At 45.8% G+C, this 16,136-nt stretch overlaps 1 protein-coding gene across 3 annotated transcripts in view; it reads right to left on the bottom strand.

The window, feature by feature from the left end:
* Nucleotides 1-3,537: 3,537 nt before the first annotated feature.
* SLC23A1 (solute carrier family 23 member 1) overlaps nucleotides 3,538-16,136 on the bottom strand; it is a 473,358-nt gene continuing 460,759 nt past the window's right edge. For all 3 annotated transcript variants that reach the window (XM_085617881.1, XM_085617882.1, XM_085617880.1), the window contains 2 exons: nucleotides 15,013-15,108; nucleotides 3,538-3,804 (listed from right to left, as the gene is read on the bottom strand). In XM_085617881.1, coding sequence (XP_085474007.1) covers nucleotides 3,563-3,804; nucleotides 15,013-15,108 — 338 coding nt within the window. In that variant the 3' untranslated portion in view covers nucleotides 3,538-3,562. The remainder of the gene's footprint in view (nucleotides 3,805-15,012; nucleotides 15,109-16,136) is intronic.

The following is a 16,136-nucleotide window of genomic DNA, read 5'->3' as shown; positions in this document are numbered from 1 at the left end:
GAGAAGAAAAGACAATAGCACTGACAGGCTGCCAGTTAGCAATGGTACAAATAACAAGCAGCGAGAAGAATACTAAATATAACAGTGACTCAGTACACTCTGACCCAATTTATATTAAGAGGAAGGTAGGGGAGGATGAAAAAGAGAAATGGGCCAAAGGAGGATGTGTGCAAACAAAGGAGGGGTTATGGACAGGGCCCAATGGGAAGATATGCCTGCCCTCAGCAATGCTTCCTTCTATCACATGCCTTTTTTCACGATCTCTCACATGTTGGCCGAGATGGCATTAATGAGACTGTTTTCCCAATGCTGGTACAACTCCAAGTTCCGCCAAATAGCAGAAAGACTTTGCAGGCAATGCACTGTTTGCGCACAATACAATACTGGAAAGGGCACACCAACTGCACATGGTCATTTCCCACCTCCCCAAGACCATTTGAAAGCCTCCAGATGGACTTCATAGACATGTCCCTCACCCACAAGTACAAACATGTGATGGTAATTGTGTGCATGTTCAGTAAGTGGACCGAAGCATACCCAACAGAGAACTGTGATGCACATACGGTTGCCAAATGCCTCCTACAGGAACTTATCCCACGCTTTGGAATAAGATTGGAAAAATGTGTGCATCAACTGAACTTTCGTGGCTAGGTGCACCACCACTAGCCCTGCTGACTATGAGGAGCACGCCAGATAGGGTAACAAAGCCCAGCCCAGCAAATAATATTTGGCCACCCCATGAACATTGCAGGCCATATGTCCACAGCTCCACTATCATTAACAGACTACCTGCTTTTATGTTACTGCAAGAAATTAACAGAGACCTTACGTTATCTTCACCACCAGGTACTGCAGGCTCTTCCAGAGGCAACATCTCCACTGCCACATGACCTGCAGCCTGGTGACTGGATCTGGGTAAAAGCCCACACCCAACGGCACTGCTTCCAGCCAAGGTGGAAGGGACGTCACCAGATCATCCTCAGCACAGTAACAGCAGTGAAGTGCCAAGGGCTGACATCCTGGATCCACAGCTCCAAAGCAGACGGACCAGACAGCAGAGAATAAGCTGAGGCACCTCGCAGGTACAACCTTCGATCCACCACGCAAGACAAGAACAACAGGAGATAGAGGCAGACACCTGCTCGGGCAGGCTGGGCCTCCAACAGAAAACAGAAGACACCAGAGGCAGTAACATAATGCGCACAACAAGCCCAGGCCTCTGGGTATCATCACTCCAAAGACGTCTGTACCAGCTACTTTCCAAGGGAGTGCCAACTGTCATGTGCTAGTAACCTCTGACAGTACACCATCAAGGCACCAACGTTTTCTTCTAAATGGTTGACTGGTGTCTGCACCAATAGATCCCTAGGAGGTGCATCACCCGCTAGTTAGATATCAAAAACAAGGCTTTGGAACATCAAAGAACTGAATTGAACACTTGGTTAAGGGTATGTAACTACCTAAGTACACACCAATTACGACAAATGCCAGCAACAAGATCTGGAAGGCTTAGATCTATACAAGTGAGGGTAGAAGAGTAACAACTAATAATTCATATGAGGTTCTTGTGTCCTGGAATAAAATTAAATAGTGTGCTGGAACTAACTGTGCCAAATACTCCGCTATTGAGTGTGTTAAGAGACCTGATCTTGCAAGACATCTTGTTCCCCACTTTTTTGGACATCAAACAATAGCACAAGAAATAGCAGACATTTGACTTGACATTTTGGATTGCGTGATTTATGCAATAGAAGAGATCTGATCTGGTCTTATCAGAGACATTAACTAAAAAGTGAAAGAAAGGAACAATGCCCAGTACAAGAAGAAGGGACAGAACATGGCCATCAGTGTTAGGAGCCATATTGACACCAGTCCCAGGGATAAAAGTGACTGCACTGATAATAATATTTGCAAAAAAAACAATTGAAATACTGTTCATCAATGGCCGGCAGGGAGGTGGGGGGTTAGAAGATAGTGATTTGGTATCAGATGGGGCAATGTAGAAGCCATCTTTTTTGTATGATACCAAATGCTGTAAGCTTCTAGGCCCTGCTAAGTTGACATGGAGAGCAGTGCACAAAATGCCTGTACTTTACCATTCGCTTCAGAGACACAGCTTTTGTAACACACGGTTCGATCAAGAATAATACAGAAGATGCTCATGTAGACACAGACATTTCAGCATAGCACATTTTGTAATATGTCTGGTCCATTCTATTATGTTGCAACTATTAACTGAAAAAGCACCAGACCTATATCTTACATTACAGTGGAAAGTCCCAGAAGCAGACCTAGGTCACGCAGTCTGCAACAGTACTTTTCGGACCTTAAATGGTATATAACTATCTAGGCCCTTGCAAATTGGTCAAATGAACTATGCTTAATTTGTGCTACGTATGTGATGCTGCCGTATCCTTTGTGGTTTTGGCTTATAAAAGCTATCACCAATGTCACATCTTTGGGCACTCAGTGACTTTGCTGGGTGCCCCCGTGCTGCACGCTAATCTGTTGTTGGTTTCTAATAAACGCTGTTATCTTACCCTTGACTGAGGACCGTTTGTGTGGATTCATTTCTTGCTTATATTTCAGATTCCACATAAATAAGCCCATATATGTCCTGCATTTTGTGTAGAGTGAATACAGCAAATACATAGGCACTCATTTTGACATGAGCAAGTTAGCCTCGTCCGTAACTGAGCACCTGCGATTACTGATAAGGCAGTGTAGAGTAATTAATGCTGTGGTTTACTGCAATGTTCCTGGGGAATAACTGCAGGAATCTGTGTTTCCGCACTGATTCCCATACTTGTTGCCCCCCTTTTGGTGCAATTAGCCGCCTGTATTTACCAACGTTTTCCTCCTGAAATGCTTGCTCTTAACACACTTGCGAATGCCGTTTCCGGTACCGCTCGCAATCCTGATTTGGGCAGCAGCCCCCAGTGCCAGCGGAATCACGATTTCTGAAGTTCCCATTTTGAGGGCACACAGTGAGTGGTGCAGATGAGGCCGGGTTTTATGCAGCTAATTTCGATGTAAGTGACAGGGACTGGTGGGAGTTTCCGCTAAGAAATAATGAATTACCGGCCGGCACGTGCTCGGCCTCCTAAACCAGGTACATGCACTGCTCAGTTCCCCAGGCCTTGGGTTTGACACTGAGCAGGAGGGCCCTAGTGATAGGAGTCAGGGAAGGTTAACCCTGAATTATAGGCCTGATGTAACAAAGAATTTCCCCCCATTCTCTGTCTATGGGAAAATGCGCTGGTACTTTGGGCCTATATTCCTAGTGAGGCTTAAGATCATGTGCAGTGCTCTGTTGTGATCTGTTTTCTATTTGCTTGCAGCTTACAATTAGATAATTACTAATACACACTTTAAATAGCGATCTTTGGTTGTAGAAGTTCCCTTTCTATTTTATTCGAGTAAAGATGCGAAATATACCATTCAGAAGAGACACAACTGTCATCCTCAGTCATCTTTTACCTTAAATTCCCAATGACCCCAAAGATTGCACTTCTTTGCTTCAACCTAGAATAAACATTTGCAGATTTAAAAAGTGCTTTATTTAGACCTTTGTAAATATGATCACATCATCTGTATTTTCTTGTAATATTTCAGCCGAACTGGTATGTTTTCTAGATTTAAATCCCTTAAAAACTGGGCAAATCGGTATATATTGAAAACACTTTTTCTTTTTGATCCAGTTCATTCCAAATGGGAAGTCATAGGTTTTATGTTCGAGAGACTGTTCGCTGTCGGCGTGCGCGCCTTCTTTCCACTGTATCAGTCCACGTTCTTCTTGAGTTCCTGTAAATGACAGTCGGAATGTAATTTTATGAAAAGTTAGATTATGAATGGTAATATTATGAATGGTAATAGTACGAATGCTGATATTATGAATGGTAATATGGTTGGTGCAGATCTTACAAAAAAACAGTCTGAAAGAGGAACGTCTTCTCTAGCCTTATAACCTGTACGTAGCGGACTGTACCAGCCATTAATGGTCCGCTCCAGTGTTAATCGCTGGAGACGAAGCTACGGAGGGCTATCAGGCTATTAGAACATTCCACCACTAGAGGGCAGAATGGCCTCACGGAGCCGAGGGGATTTCAATCCCCTCGGGCTCTATGAGGCCTTTGTTCACAGCAACAGCTGTGAAGTACAACATTAGAACGTTGGAACTCCAGGCTTCAACCAGCCATTAGAAGACCAGAGCTCTCCATTGATTTAAATGGAGCTCCCAACATTCTAATGTTCTAATAGTTCTTTCAATGACATCAGAAAAGCTAATAATCACTTTCCTGTTTTATGTCATCCAAAAGACATAGCTGCCTTGAGTAGAAATGCCGTATAACAAGTCTATTATATCCTTTGGCACTTATGATAAGGTAGACATTTGTGACAAGAGTAATCCATCCACCTAACTCTAAATCAGGTCCCATGTTTTTAATAACTCTTCGAAAAGTGGACAGGGATACCTCTAAAGTTAGAAGGAAGATTATTCCATAATTCCAGAGCTTTGTACGAGAGCACAACATGATTCATTGCAACATGTATTAAGTTAGTAAATTATCCTCTTGGCTTGGAGTGTCAGTGTCTGAAGAATAAGTCCCTAGATCACAGAGAAAGAAGTAAATATACACTGACAGATTCACACCTACATGAAAGTGTAGGTTTATTTTCTGGGATTCACAAAGAGTACCAGGAATCCACATAGAAACTGTGTATTCTGAGACGACCATGTGATTCTCCAGCCAAATCCCATTTCAGCTGTATGACATTATCCATAACAGAAAACTCTGCACAAGGAGACTAGGGGGCATATTTGGAAGGGCACTGTGCCACCAGAGTGTCACTTTTTACGACGCTCCGGTTGCACAGTGCTGTGCTCCATATTTAGAATGTGGTGCTAAGCCACTTTGTGTGCTTAATGCCGCATTGTGAATATTGGACCCTTTTGTGCAGTTTTCTGTGTCAAAGGGGAGTGCAATGGGTGTTGCTGTGAACGTTCCACCGCAACACCTATTGCTTTTTGACGCTGCCCCATATTTACAAGGATCTGTAAATCTGAGGCAGTGTCAAATAATAACACAGTTGAAATGCAGGTGTTAGAGTGGCGCAACGAGGACAAATACTGATCTTTGTCCTCGTTGTTTGCTCTTTCTATGTGTGCTGAGCAAATTGCCTTTAATGATTGTTTATGTGCAGGAAGGTGTCCCTTCCTGCACATAAACAATCCTCCCTGCAGCTCAGGCACCCTTGCACCATGGCACAAGGGTGCCTGCGTTGGCGCTAGGCAGATTTATTAGCACCAATGTAAGGGAAAACACAGGGGTGTGCCATATTCTTGTAAATACGGAGCATACCTGTGTTTTTTACATGACTCAGCGCAGCGCTGCTAAATTGCTTGTAGCGCAGCGATGCGTCATTTCTTTGTAAATATGCCCCTACTATTCCTTGTACAAACACACGTTTTTTTTCTTCATGGGGAAAACATTTTTCTATGTGGAGAAACCGCTTTTCCCACACACCCACCAAATCTGATGGTGATCCACTCCTCTTCCCAGTTTGGAAAGGGATTTAAGCCAGCTCTTGTTTGGAATAAAAATCCTACTGTTGCCAGGGTGGAAAGGAGAATGACTGGAGCTTGTGAATGCCTACATACATACGTGTTTGTAAGCGTTCACAAACTTTTAAGGCTAACTGTGCCCTGGAACACCTAGTTTCCCTCTCCTTGAGCGGGATTTACAGGTGCAGGGAATAATATGTAATATGCAGTAGACCTCTGCATACGTAAATTGTCTTATACTATACCTATCAGAAATCTCTTTGCGAAATCCTGGCAGGGAGAAGCAGATGGGCGCGAAAGCAACGGGGGAGGACAAAAATGAGCATGTTGGACTTGGCCCGTCTGGCAGGTTCACCCCTAAACTTTTTGCATTTATTCTAGCCTTTTTCCCTATGTAGTGTTAGTGTTTTTTTGGCCTCTGCGCACTTTAACACTGTGGCCCAGTGTAAAGTGCGTGCGCACTCTGAGTTCGTGTGGTGAGATTGGCCTGCCCTCCCATAGGAATGCATGGGGGATATGTGTGTCCATGGTAATTCCTGGTGTGAGAGGAGTGCAGGGTCAAGTTCAGTATGTGCGGACTCGTGAGGATAAATGCTGCGCAATGGTGTGCACAGATTTATTGTGACTGGTGGAGAAGTGCCACTTCTAGAAGTTGGCATTTCTGTGTGCTGTGTGTCTGCCTGCCTGATGTGGAGTGCATGTCTGGCTTGTGATTGACAGGTGCTGGATGGTGTGGGGAATTCCAGGAGCCAGGGTGAGTCAGCCCAGTGGTGAATAGAGAGATCTGCATCTAGATGGGAGGGAGGAGTTGCACCTGGGACCTGAATAGGGCTGTGCCTTCCCTCTACAATGCTGGCTCCGCCCCCTGTGGTGCGTCTGAGCACCTAGCCCCCACCTGACAAAAGAGAGAGGAGCTGAGCACAATAAAGTGCTCCAAAGCTCCCCCAAACCAGTTGCATCTGGTTTCCCCCCGGCCCTGTGCTGTGTGAACAAGGAAACATGTGTATAAAAGAAGGGGCTGTGACCCCATGAAGGTGTTTTCTCTGTTGTTCCTGACTTGAGGGGGGCCTGCTGTTACTGCTGGGTGCCAGGAGGAACCGCCACTAGGGACTGCCTCCCTGCTGGAGGGCCCTGTGAGCTGGCCTGCCTGGGCCCAGCCTTTGCCCCCCCCCCTTTTTTTATTCTTTTTCTCCTGGACTTTGGGACTTGGTGCTAAAGCGCCTGGGAGAGCGCTTTACTTGCCTTTATTTTGGGGAAGTGCTTTGCTGGCAAGAGCGCTTCACTCTGTGGCCCTGGAGACTTTGGGCTGCAGCGCCTGGGAGCGCTTTATTTTTGCAGTCTAAGGAAGCGCTTGACCTTCATGCTGGGAAGCGCTGTGGAGGACGGCGGGTGCTCTGCAGCACGAAGATGCACTATGTGGGATTCCCCCCACAATTGGTAATTATCAAGCAGGTGCCCACCCTGCATCTCGGTGCTAAGAAAATACGAGTGGGAGCCCACCCCGCGTTGGCGCCACTGACTTGTGCTGTTTTAAATACCCCTAGCGGGTGCCCACCCCGCCAGGGACTTTATGTAAAAATAATGGGAGCCTACCCCATATTGTGCCGCAGGAAGGAATTGCCGAGATCATCGCCGCGGACCGGCTTGAACAGGAAGCCAGGCAACCTGTGTTGGGACGTGGGCGGGCCGCAAGCAAAAGCAGAAAGAGGACGGGAGCCTTGCCAGCTCATCATTGAAGTCCCGGTCCCAGAAGAGGGACCGGGCGAAGAAGAGAGTCCCGCCTGCTGAGCCTGCTGCAGGGAGTCCCCAGACCGGCGAGGAAAGGAGCGGAGTCCCCAGGGAGCAGCTCGGTGAGTGAAAAAGGCTGGGGGGCTACGTGTGAGCATTGTTGATGCTTACTCTGCCTATGTCCTGTGCGGGCCCGCCGTTGCGTGCTGCTCCAACGGTGGGATACACTTTCTTGGTCTAACTTAAGAGTCCCCCGAGCGGGGCTCACCAGCACAGTTGTGCCCAGTCTTACTTTGGGCTCACAGCGGTGCCGCAGTTGCGGGCCGCTGCAACACGGGGCACATTTGTTTGTTCTTAGAGCCTGTGCGTGGCTCTGTCGTGGGCAGTGTTAATTAAATTTCCAGTGCGCTCCAAACCTGGGGCAAGTTATCAGAAAAGCCCCAGTGGGGGTTCAGGAGCACTGCAGTGCCAACCCCATATTTCCTGGGAGGCATTTTTCATTTAGAGTCCCAGACAAAGGGGTCAGAGGGCATGCTGGTGCCCATGCTAATTTTTACAGCTGCCCAGCAATTAGTGGGCAGCTGGCACATTTAGGCCCGTTTTTGCACACTCTACTGTTGCTGCATGCGCAGCCAGCCCGGACAGTCTGGACATCGGGCATTTGAACCCCTGTGAGAGGCCAGTTGGCCTGGGGTCCATTTTAGTGAGTGTGCCCCCAGATGGGGTACACTGTGTTTATGCCTAAATGTGATGTCTACTGCGCAATGCCTTTATGCCCTGATCTATGCCTCTAATGATGTTTATGATTGTGAGGTTTGTGCGTAATATGGTTATGCTAAGGGTTTTTAGGCCTAATATGTTTTAGGCCTAATGTGATTATTATTGCGTAGTGTGTTCCTAACTTTTACCAGTAGTTACTGGTTGTGCTCTACATTTATTATCTGTGCTACATTTACAATTGGTGATTTGTGATTGTTCTGACAGTGGCCCAATTGGCCCTGTCATGTGTATATAATCCCCTGTAAATATTGCCTAGTGCCAGTTGGCACAGTGTAAATTGTGTGATTATTATCTAATGTGTTTAGTATAATACAAAGGCTATTTTTTATATATAACCTTGTGTGGAGTTCCTTTTGTGGTGTGCCTGGGGTGTTGTTGCTGTGTGCGTGCGCAAACGCTTTACTCATTGCCTTCGGGATAAGCCTGACTGCTCGTGCCAAGCTACCAAGGGGGTGAGCAGGGGTTATCTTTGGTGTGTAACCTGACTAGAGTGGTGGTTTCTGCCTGGTTTTGGCGCAAGCCTTAGCCAACCAGAGATCCCATTTCTAACAGAGCGCAACTTGGAGGAGAGCAGGGACAAGCACACAGGCAACAGTGAGCAATATTGTGTACAGGGGAAGAGATTTACACGAGGTAAACAGCTGGAAAATATATTCACTCTGGTGGAGTTCCTAACCAAAAGGAAAATAGTAGTGCTTGAAAAGTAAGTAATGGAAGTATAGAAGCCAGCCAATCAAAAGAGATGGTAAAGAGACTAACCAAACACGAGACTACAAGCACAGGACTGACGAACTGGGATAGGAATAAAAAGCAGGCGAATGAGGGCTACAGAAGATCCAACAAATGGTAAGCAATGGGCGGGCTCTAAGCCCCTTCATGTTCTTGGTATGCCCACAATATCTTTCCCATCAAGACAGCAGTGCTGTCTGGTAGGATCGACTTTAAAAGGAACCAAGGGAAATTACTGTGTATTTTCCAGAAAAGGAATAGTCTTAGAAGTTTTCGGGCTCTGCAATAGCATGAAACACTTTAACTATTTTTAAAACATTTATAAAAACATATATCTGCCAGCTTTTAACTTCCAGTGGATGAGAAACTGTTCCAAAGGATTGAAGTGGCATATGATGTGGACAGCAGGGCATTTAATAGGTCTTGATATTAGGCAGGAAATAAGTCGCCATTTCCCAGGTAAGTTAATCTCCCATTGGCCAAGGTCCATGCAAAGGCATCTGGAACTTGGGTCCACATTCAAAGGTCTGAGGTAACATGGAATCTGACCAAACAAATGGTGGGTGCCTTGTCCTCCAAATTCTCTGTTCCCACCTCATGTAGAGGTGGGGAAAACGCTGTCTTTCTGAGGTGGGTGATGCAGTGGAAGACACCCTTGGGGCAGACGTCCTGTGGTATTCAGCAGCAGAGATGATATTTGAAGGCCTACCTCATTGAGACTGAGCCTTCCAACACCATATCAGTTGGCTTTATCCTACCTGGAGCCACCATGGACAGGAAGGCGGACTCTGTAGGGAACAAAACGAGGAATGTTTAATATGACATAGATTTTTTGTTCCCCAAAAGAAAATCCTCACATTAAGGGTTTGTCTTTGAAAAAGAAAAAAAAAAGCCAACCTGCTCTCTTTGACGCCATGACGTTAGCAGACCTGTCAGCATTGTGCAATTGAGCTGAAAGGGCTCCTGCTGTGTCCTCCGAAGCACTTTTGGCAAAAAGGTCAACTAAATTTGGCAGGCGGCTGAAGTGTTGCTCTGAGGCACTAGCCTTTTGGCTGCTGGTTCTCCAGACCCTAAGTAGGCCCCTTAGTCTACTATACGACACCCATGAAGTGTTGTTCTATTATAAAGAGGAGGCGCTCATTTGTACAAAAAGTCACGTTGTGGTGGGTACAGTGACATGTTTGCAGAGTTGGAAGGGGTAATAGTTATATTGATCAGGTTAGGACTGGTGAGGTCCGCCTTCAGTGACATGCAGTTTAGGGAGACTAGAGACATGACTGTTGTACATATTTCCTTGTCTGCTATTACTATTACAGTGTGTAATGCGCACATCTCAGCAGTGAATATAGCGGCGTAACACAGTCCCCCGCATCCTCAGTAGTGCGGGGGGGCCCTGAGTTGCAGGGGGCCCCCTCAGCACTGTAATCACGCCGGAGCTCTCCAGATTAAATCCGGAGCGGGGGCCCTCTGTGTACCTTGCAGGGGGGCCCCTTCAACTTTCGTGACGCCACTCTGAGCCAGATGTGTTACATCAAAACCATTGCACTAGGTGCCCAGAGGCATGATGCTGGTAAGGGACTGACTGTCCCAGGCTCTCTAACATATTACACATACTTTCATGGCATTTTTACTAATCTGCGATTTCCCGTTGTGGCTTTTCAGATGCAACAGTCCCCAAGCTGAGCAGCTCCCATCCCGAACTCCATCATCTCAGAACACAATAATCCATACGACTGAATGTGCCCCCTCTTTATCCCACACATATACCATCACACACTCCAGCCTGTGCTGTGGAAAACTGCTCTATGGAACTCTGAATAGCCGGATGTTTGTAAAGTTCACTAGAAAATCTCAGATAATGCATCACAAATTAACAATTCGTTTCTTGAATTCAACACATATGAACTGAACTATGCATTCCTTCTCACCTTGGCCTTACTTCTTGGGTGGGGAAAGGCATAAAAGAGGGGCTGGCTAGTTACTAACATAGACTGTCAAAAGAAAGTGACAGTTTCCACCGGTAGCGGCCGTTAGTGTGTCGGGCTCAGAAAGTGCATTTGCTCGGTTCTTTGCAAGCTTTTCCACCATCCAATACAGTCCTGGGAGCCTTCATCCCCGGCTCCTGGTTTCCTTGGTTTCCTGAAAGAGTCTGTACTTGACTATACTTAAACCTGAAACTGATGCAATAACTGGGGGTCCTGTGGTAGGAGTCAGCATTCTAAGGGGGCACTGTCAGTTACCACGGCTTTTCCGGGGTCATCATTGTTGTTGCACTGCAACTGGACAGCAATGTTACTCCATTCGAGCCCCTTATTCTCCAGAGACAGCATCGCGGAGGAATCAAGGTGGTAGTAGTTGGGAACACAGATACAACATGACACTGTAAATAACACTCAATAAACTGGATATCCAGTCAGTGCTATACCTTCAGAGAAGAATATGGATTTTATGACAGGTAAGTAGAATATGGTAGTTAAAAATATGATACAGACATGTATAGACAGTGCTTGCACCTACGTAGGCTACGATGTGACCCCTAACATATTTACTGTGTTTCCGCACCAAGTGCTACAAAAGCAAATAACATGGAAGCCACTGCCATTGTTGAAACGTGTCAACCCGTTGAAGTGATTCACCTCGGTGACCTGAATCGGGAGATTTTACTTCGGACTGTGTAAACAGATTCAGTCAATGAGGCAGATGTGCAAAATAGCTAGATACAATCTAACCAGTTCTATGCCTTCTGTCATGGTATCTCTAGCTCTAGGTGCAAAGCTGGACACAATTGGGCCCTGTTTTTTGTGCTTTTATATAGCAAAACCCGGGCCCCAGGGTATTAGAGGACTTTACATGTGCACCACAATATTACACATTTAAATATTTTTAGGCACGGGGAGTTTAAGTGATTGTCCCAGATTCACAGGATGTTGAAGCAAGGCTGGGATTTGAACCTGTTTCCCCAGTTCCAGAGTCGGCAGCATAGCTACAAGGCCACATCCCCGCCACATCTCTTCCTCCTGCTTACTACAGCGAGGCGTCTGTTGGCATGTGGGGAAGGGGAGAAGCCTTTGGCAGAGGACTACTGGCAAAGGTACCATCTTTGATGCTTGTGAAATTATGGAGGGAGTCATAGCTGCTGGTTAAACTGTGTCTTCGTACCTTGAACAGGCAACACAGCTACTACCTGGCAAGCTGCCTCCGTCCGCACAATGAGAAGTCATGGCCATGTGCTGAACAACCACCGCTCCCCAAGAAGACAATGTGCATCACTGATGATGAGGTGCACAGCTCAACTACATACCCACATCTTTCGGCTATAATGCTCTCAAAAAGAAGACGGTCCAGCTAGAAGTGGGGGGCTAGAATGCAGATATCAAAAAGTAACCACGAACAAGCATTCTAAAGAGTGAGTAGCACTGCCCGGAATGTTAGCTGGATGTTTCCGACTCTGGGCTGACAGAATTGCCTGCAGACACGACAAGCAACACTCATCCGTAAGTGTATATTTTCCCTCTGGGTGAGAAACCTAAGATGAACATGAGAAGAACAAATAGTATAACCTTTGCGTGAGTCAGCTTTAAAAAATGTACATAAATTAGATAGCATTTACCCTAGGCACTTGATGACACTATAGCCAGCGTTGATGAGACCTGCGGGCCTTCTCTGAAAGGGAGATGATATCTGTTGAAGCTTGTTGTGAGGCCAAACTCTCTAATAACCTGCGGTGTGAAAGCTCATGGTTGCCCTAGTGATGTTGCCAAAGATCCCCACTTCAGTTGGCTATGTCCCTGTAGCATGTGATCATATTAAATATTTGTTGGTGCTGGGTGCCCGCAGCTTCAGAGTATCCATGGCAAAACATAAATGAAGATGCAAATGAGCTTCACTTTAGAAAGAAGACATCTGATCCACACTGCCTGGCTTTGCATGGGGTTTAAATATTTTAATCCAGGAAAACTCGTCTAGTCACCTCAGAGGGTAGTTAGGGGATTCCGAGACCAAGGACAAAATAGGCTTTCCACAACTAGGGCAAGCACTGCTTCTATCCCTCGGACCCATACTTTTGGGGATGTCTTCAGCTGTCCTCTGGGAGGCTCTTGGCCTGTCCTCATGCCTAGTCTTGGCGGTCTCTTGACTTGCGGCAACTGTACATCCGCAGCAGTGCACCACAAGTCCTCAGCAACAAACCAGTTTCAGTGCCATTTCTCTACAACCACCAAAGCTGAGGGCCTCTTCTTGGGTGCTAGTGTGCAACAACAGGAGCTCATGGTGCCCACTCCTTCAGAGTTTAGTCTATCAGGGCTACTCCAGGAGTACGACAGGTCACTCCCTTCTGAGCCCAGGGAGAATCAAGGAGCTGGTGCTACCAGCTCTAAAGAGAGTCCAATGCAGTCCAGAGATATGAATCAGGAGTGGGCGTACTCTGGGCTTTAACCCCTTGAGTGCCCCGCCCTTTCCCCCTCCTGTGCCGGGCCTTTCATTAACGGGCGGGGTCCATGACGAGATAGTCTCGTCATGGGCACAGCGCAACCGCGCTCCATGACGAGACTATCTCGTCATGGGCATAGAAGAGGTTAAGTGGAATGAAAAAATGAGGGGTCTCTCAAAGGGGCGTGGCCAATACAATTAAGGGTGTGGCTTAAAAACATGTAAGCTAAAAATATGTGCTTAGCATAGTGTGACCTCTGACTGGTATTTTGCTGCTTCTGTCATTGCCTCCAGAAATATAACACAACAAGTAACATTACATCTCCAACAAGCCTGGACTATTGGCTTTGCCAGTGGTTTAAGATAAATAAGTACCAACTATGGCTTCGTAGTATAGAATATTGAAAATGCTTCCATTTTGAAATGAAGAGAGACTGTAAAAGAACTAAAACGAGTCTCTTTGAAGGTACCTCAAAGGTAGCGAAGGGTGGTACTGCTGCAGAGTTAAGATTTATTGTTTCACCCTGAGGATGAGGGCAAAAATGGAGAGCCTGATAGAGACCCGCCTCGGCACCAGCTTTTTGGAAATGCCAGTGCTGAGCACCGGCAGGACCCGGCCCAATTAAAGCCCTGGGTGCACTCCAGGATTCTGACAGGGGACAAACAAAAGAGTTGGTTCTTCTTCTTTCTTCAAATTCTCCTTATCAGTTTCATGTTCCATACATAGGAGTTCTAAAGGGAGATGAAGAATTCTATCACTGGTTGGCTTTCACCTGGTCTAGTATTGCCACATCATCTCTCCACCTAGAATTCCCAATGACAGGTGTCAGCCTACCTAAACAGCATGCTGGGAATGTTTCAAGTTGGCAAAACATTCCAACATATGCTCATATTAGATCTGCTGTGTTTTCTCTGCGCCATCTGCCCATCCCCTTCTCTCTCAGATATCAAAGGGGTCTCCTACGCGTGCTCCCATTCCGCTGAGAACCCCTGGAAACATGGGTCTGCCCACTCTCTATTGTTCAGGCTGGGACCACCCCAGCACTAATTAACAGGGAGATGGTGCTGATACTCTCTGAAATACATAACCATACCCTTCAGTGGCAGGGTTCATCCCTGTGGGAATGGGCCTACTGCCCACAGGGGGGGCACAGCACTTGCAGCCACCTAGCCAGGCATGAACAGTGAAGGGTATTAGCGGGAGACTAAGTATTGCATGCTTCATACACAAATATGAAACACATTAGCTAGGGTAAATTTACCTTTAATCTAGTCCAGATCCACAGAAATTTATATAAAGAACTGAATAAGTACTACGTACCGGGCAATGTTTATAATTTACACATTTTAGATATAAACTGCGCAATGTAAGAAACCCTTTAGCCAAAGAGAAGGTGCATTTGCAACATGCACATAGTTTACCATTGCACACACATCTGCCTAGATAGGGCTTCAGGGGACAGGTTCAGCCTCACAGGGTTTTCTGCCACCTCACCTGCCCACTTGTTCCCAGCATTAACCAGGGTTGGGGGTGTTGTACCAGAAAATACCATCATGCAAATGCTATAAATGGACCCTGCATTCCAGGAATGGCAAAAATATGCCGGTAATGGTCACCAAGTGCCAGGAGTGGCCACTGTATGCCAGGCGTGGCCGAAGTACTCATTTATTACACTTCTATCACTCTTAAACACTTTGCGTGAGACTATCTAATGTCCAAGTGCAAAAGAGCATTCCCAAGTAGAGTAATATTTCTTAATATTCAATGTTCAGGAACATACCTGGCATGGTGTTGTCCATGACAAAGGCAATGCAGCCCCCCACAAACATTTCTGTTGTTAGAAGTACTGTTAAAATTTGGTCAATTTCTGTTACACCTGTAAGAAAAAGTAAAACGGAAGATTACGAAAGAGGACCTTTTTATAGGCTAAGCATGAAAAAACGTACTCATGTTATCAAAGAGATGTCGAAGCATTTGTATTTATGCAGTCATTGCTGAAGAGATCTTCAGGCATACTATGCTAGTACCCTCAACCTGGGGGCAGGTTGTCAACAAACAATTAGTGATTCCCCCATGTTTATACCTTCATTATGTTTCATTACTGCCATTTTCTCAAGTGTAAATTGAAAAAGAAAATAGGGTCATATGTGCTATTTACTGGTTGCAAAATGCTGGTTGCAATTGGAGAAGAGTATTTTTGTGACCACTCAAGAACTTTAAGCACCAACCTATGTGGTAATAGGTTGGTTCTTGAAATCCCAAATCGCATTGGGTCCATATCCGACCTACCTCGTGCATATTATTGAGGTAGGTCGCAAAGTCCAACTCCCTGCGATTGGAGGCCATGACAGCGAGGGTGACCTGCTGAGGGCAGCATACCACCATGTCTGTGATTGATTTTTAACAAAGCAATTATTTTTTAAATGTATCTCGTTTTCCTTAAAGGAAACTGTGTTTAAAACAGAAAAGGTTATTTATTTACATTGTTATTTATTTAAGAGAGGGCATTGGTCCCATGGCCCACTCCCTCCTCTTAAACAATACTTTTTTTAAAAACATTAACAAAGGGGAAGCGGTCCTAAGGAGACCCCCTTCCCTTTTACGAATGGGTTATCACCTCTGAAGTTTCTGCAAAATATCAATGCTTTGCGACCAAATTTCAGTGGCTGAACGTAGATTTTTATCAGATGACATTCTATAAAATGATCTGGTGTAATTGTCACTAAACTCATCAAATGAGATTACAGCTTTACTACAAATGGACTCTTGCATTCTGCATTCCTTTTGTTTATGACAAGACCACAGATCACTTTGGTATCGGACTGCACTAATAAACAGAAGCCTGTTGCATCCAAACCTCAGCAGGGGGCATTACAATGTACCCCCAAAGCTTCCAAGGTAAGA

This window comes from Triturus cristatus, chromosome 7 (genome assembly GCF_964204655.1).
Source record: "Triturus cristatus chromosome 7, aTriCri1.1, whole genome shotgun sequence".
Classification (NCBI taxonomy): Eukaryota; Metazoa; Chordata; class Amphibia; order Caudata; family Salamandridae; genus Triturus; species Triturus cristatus.
The sequence above is the reverse complement of the archived record's forward strand: the minus strand, read 5'-3'. Positions and strand labels throughout refer to the sequence as shown.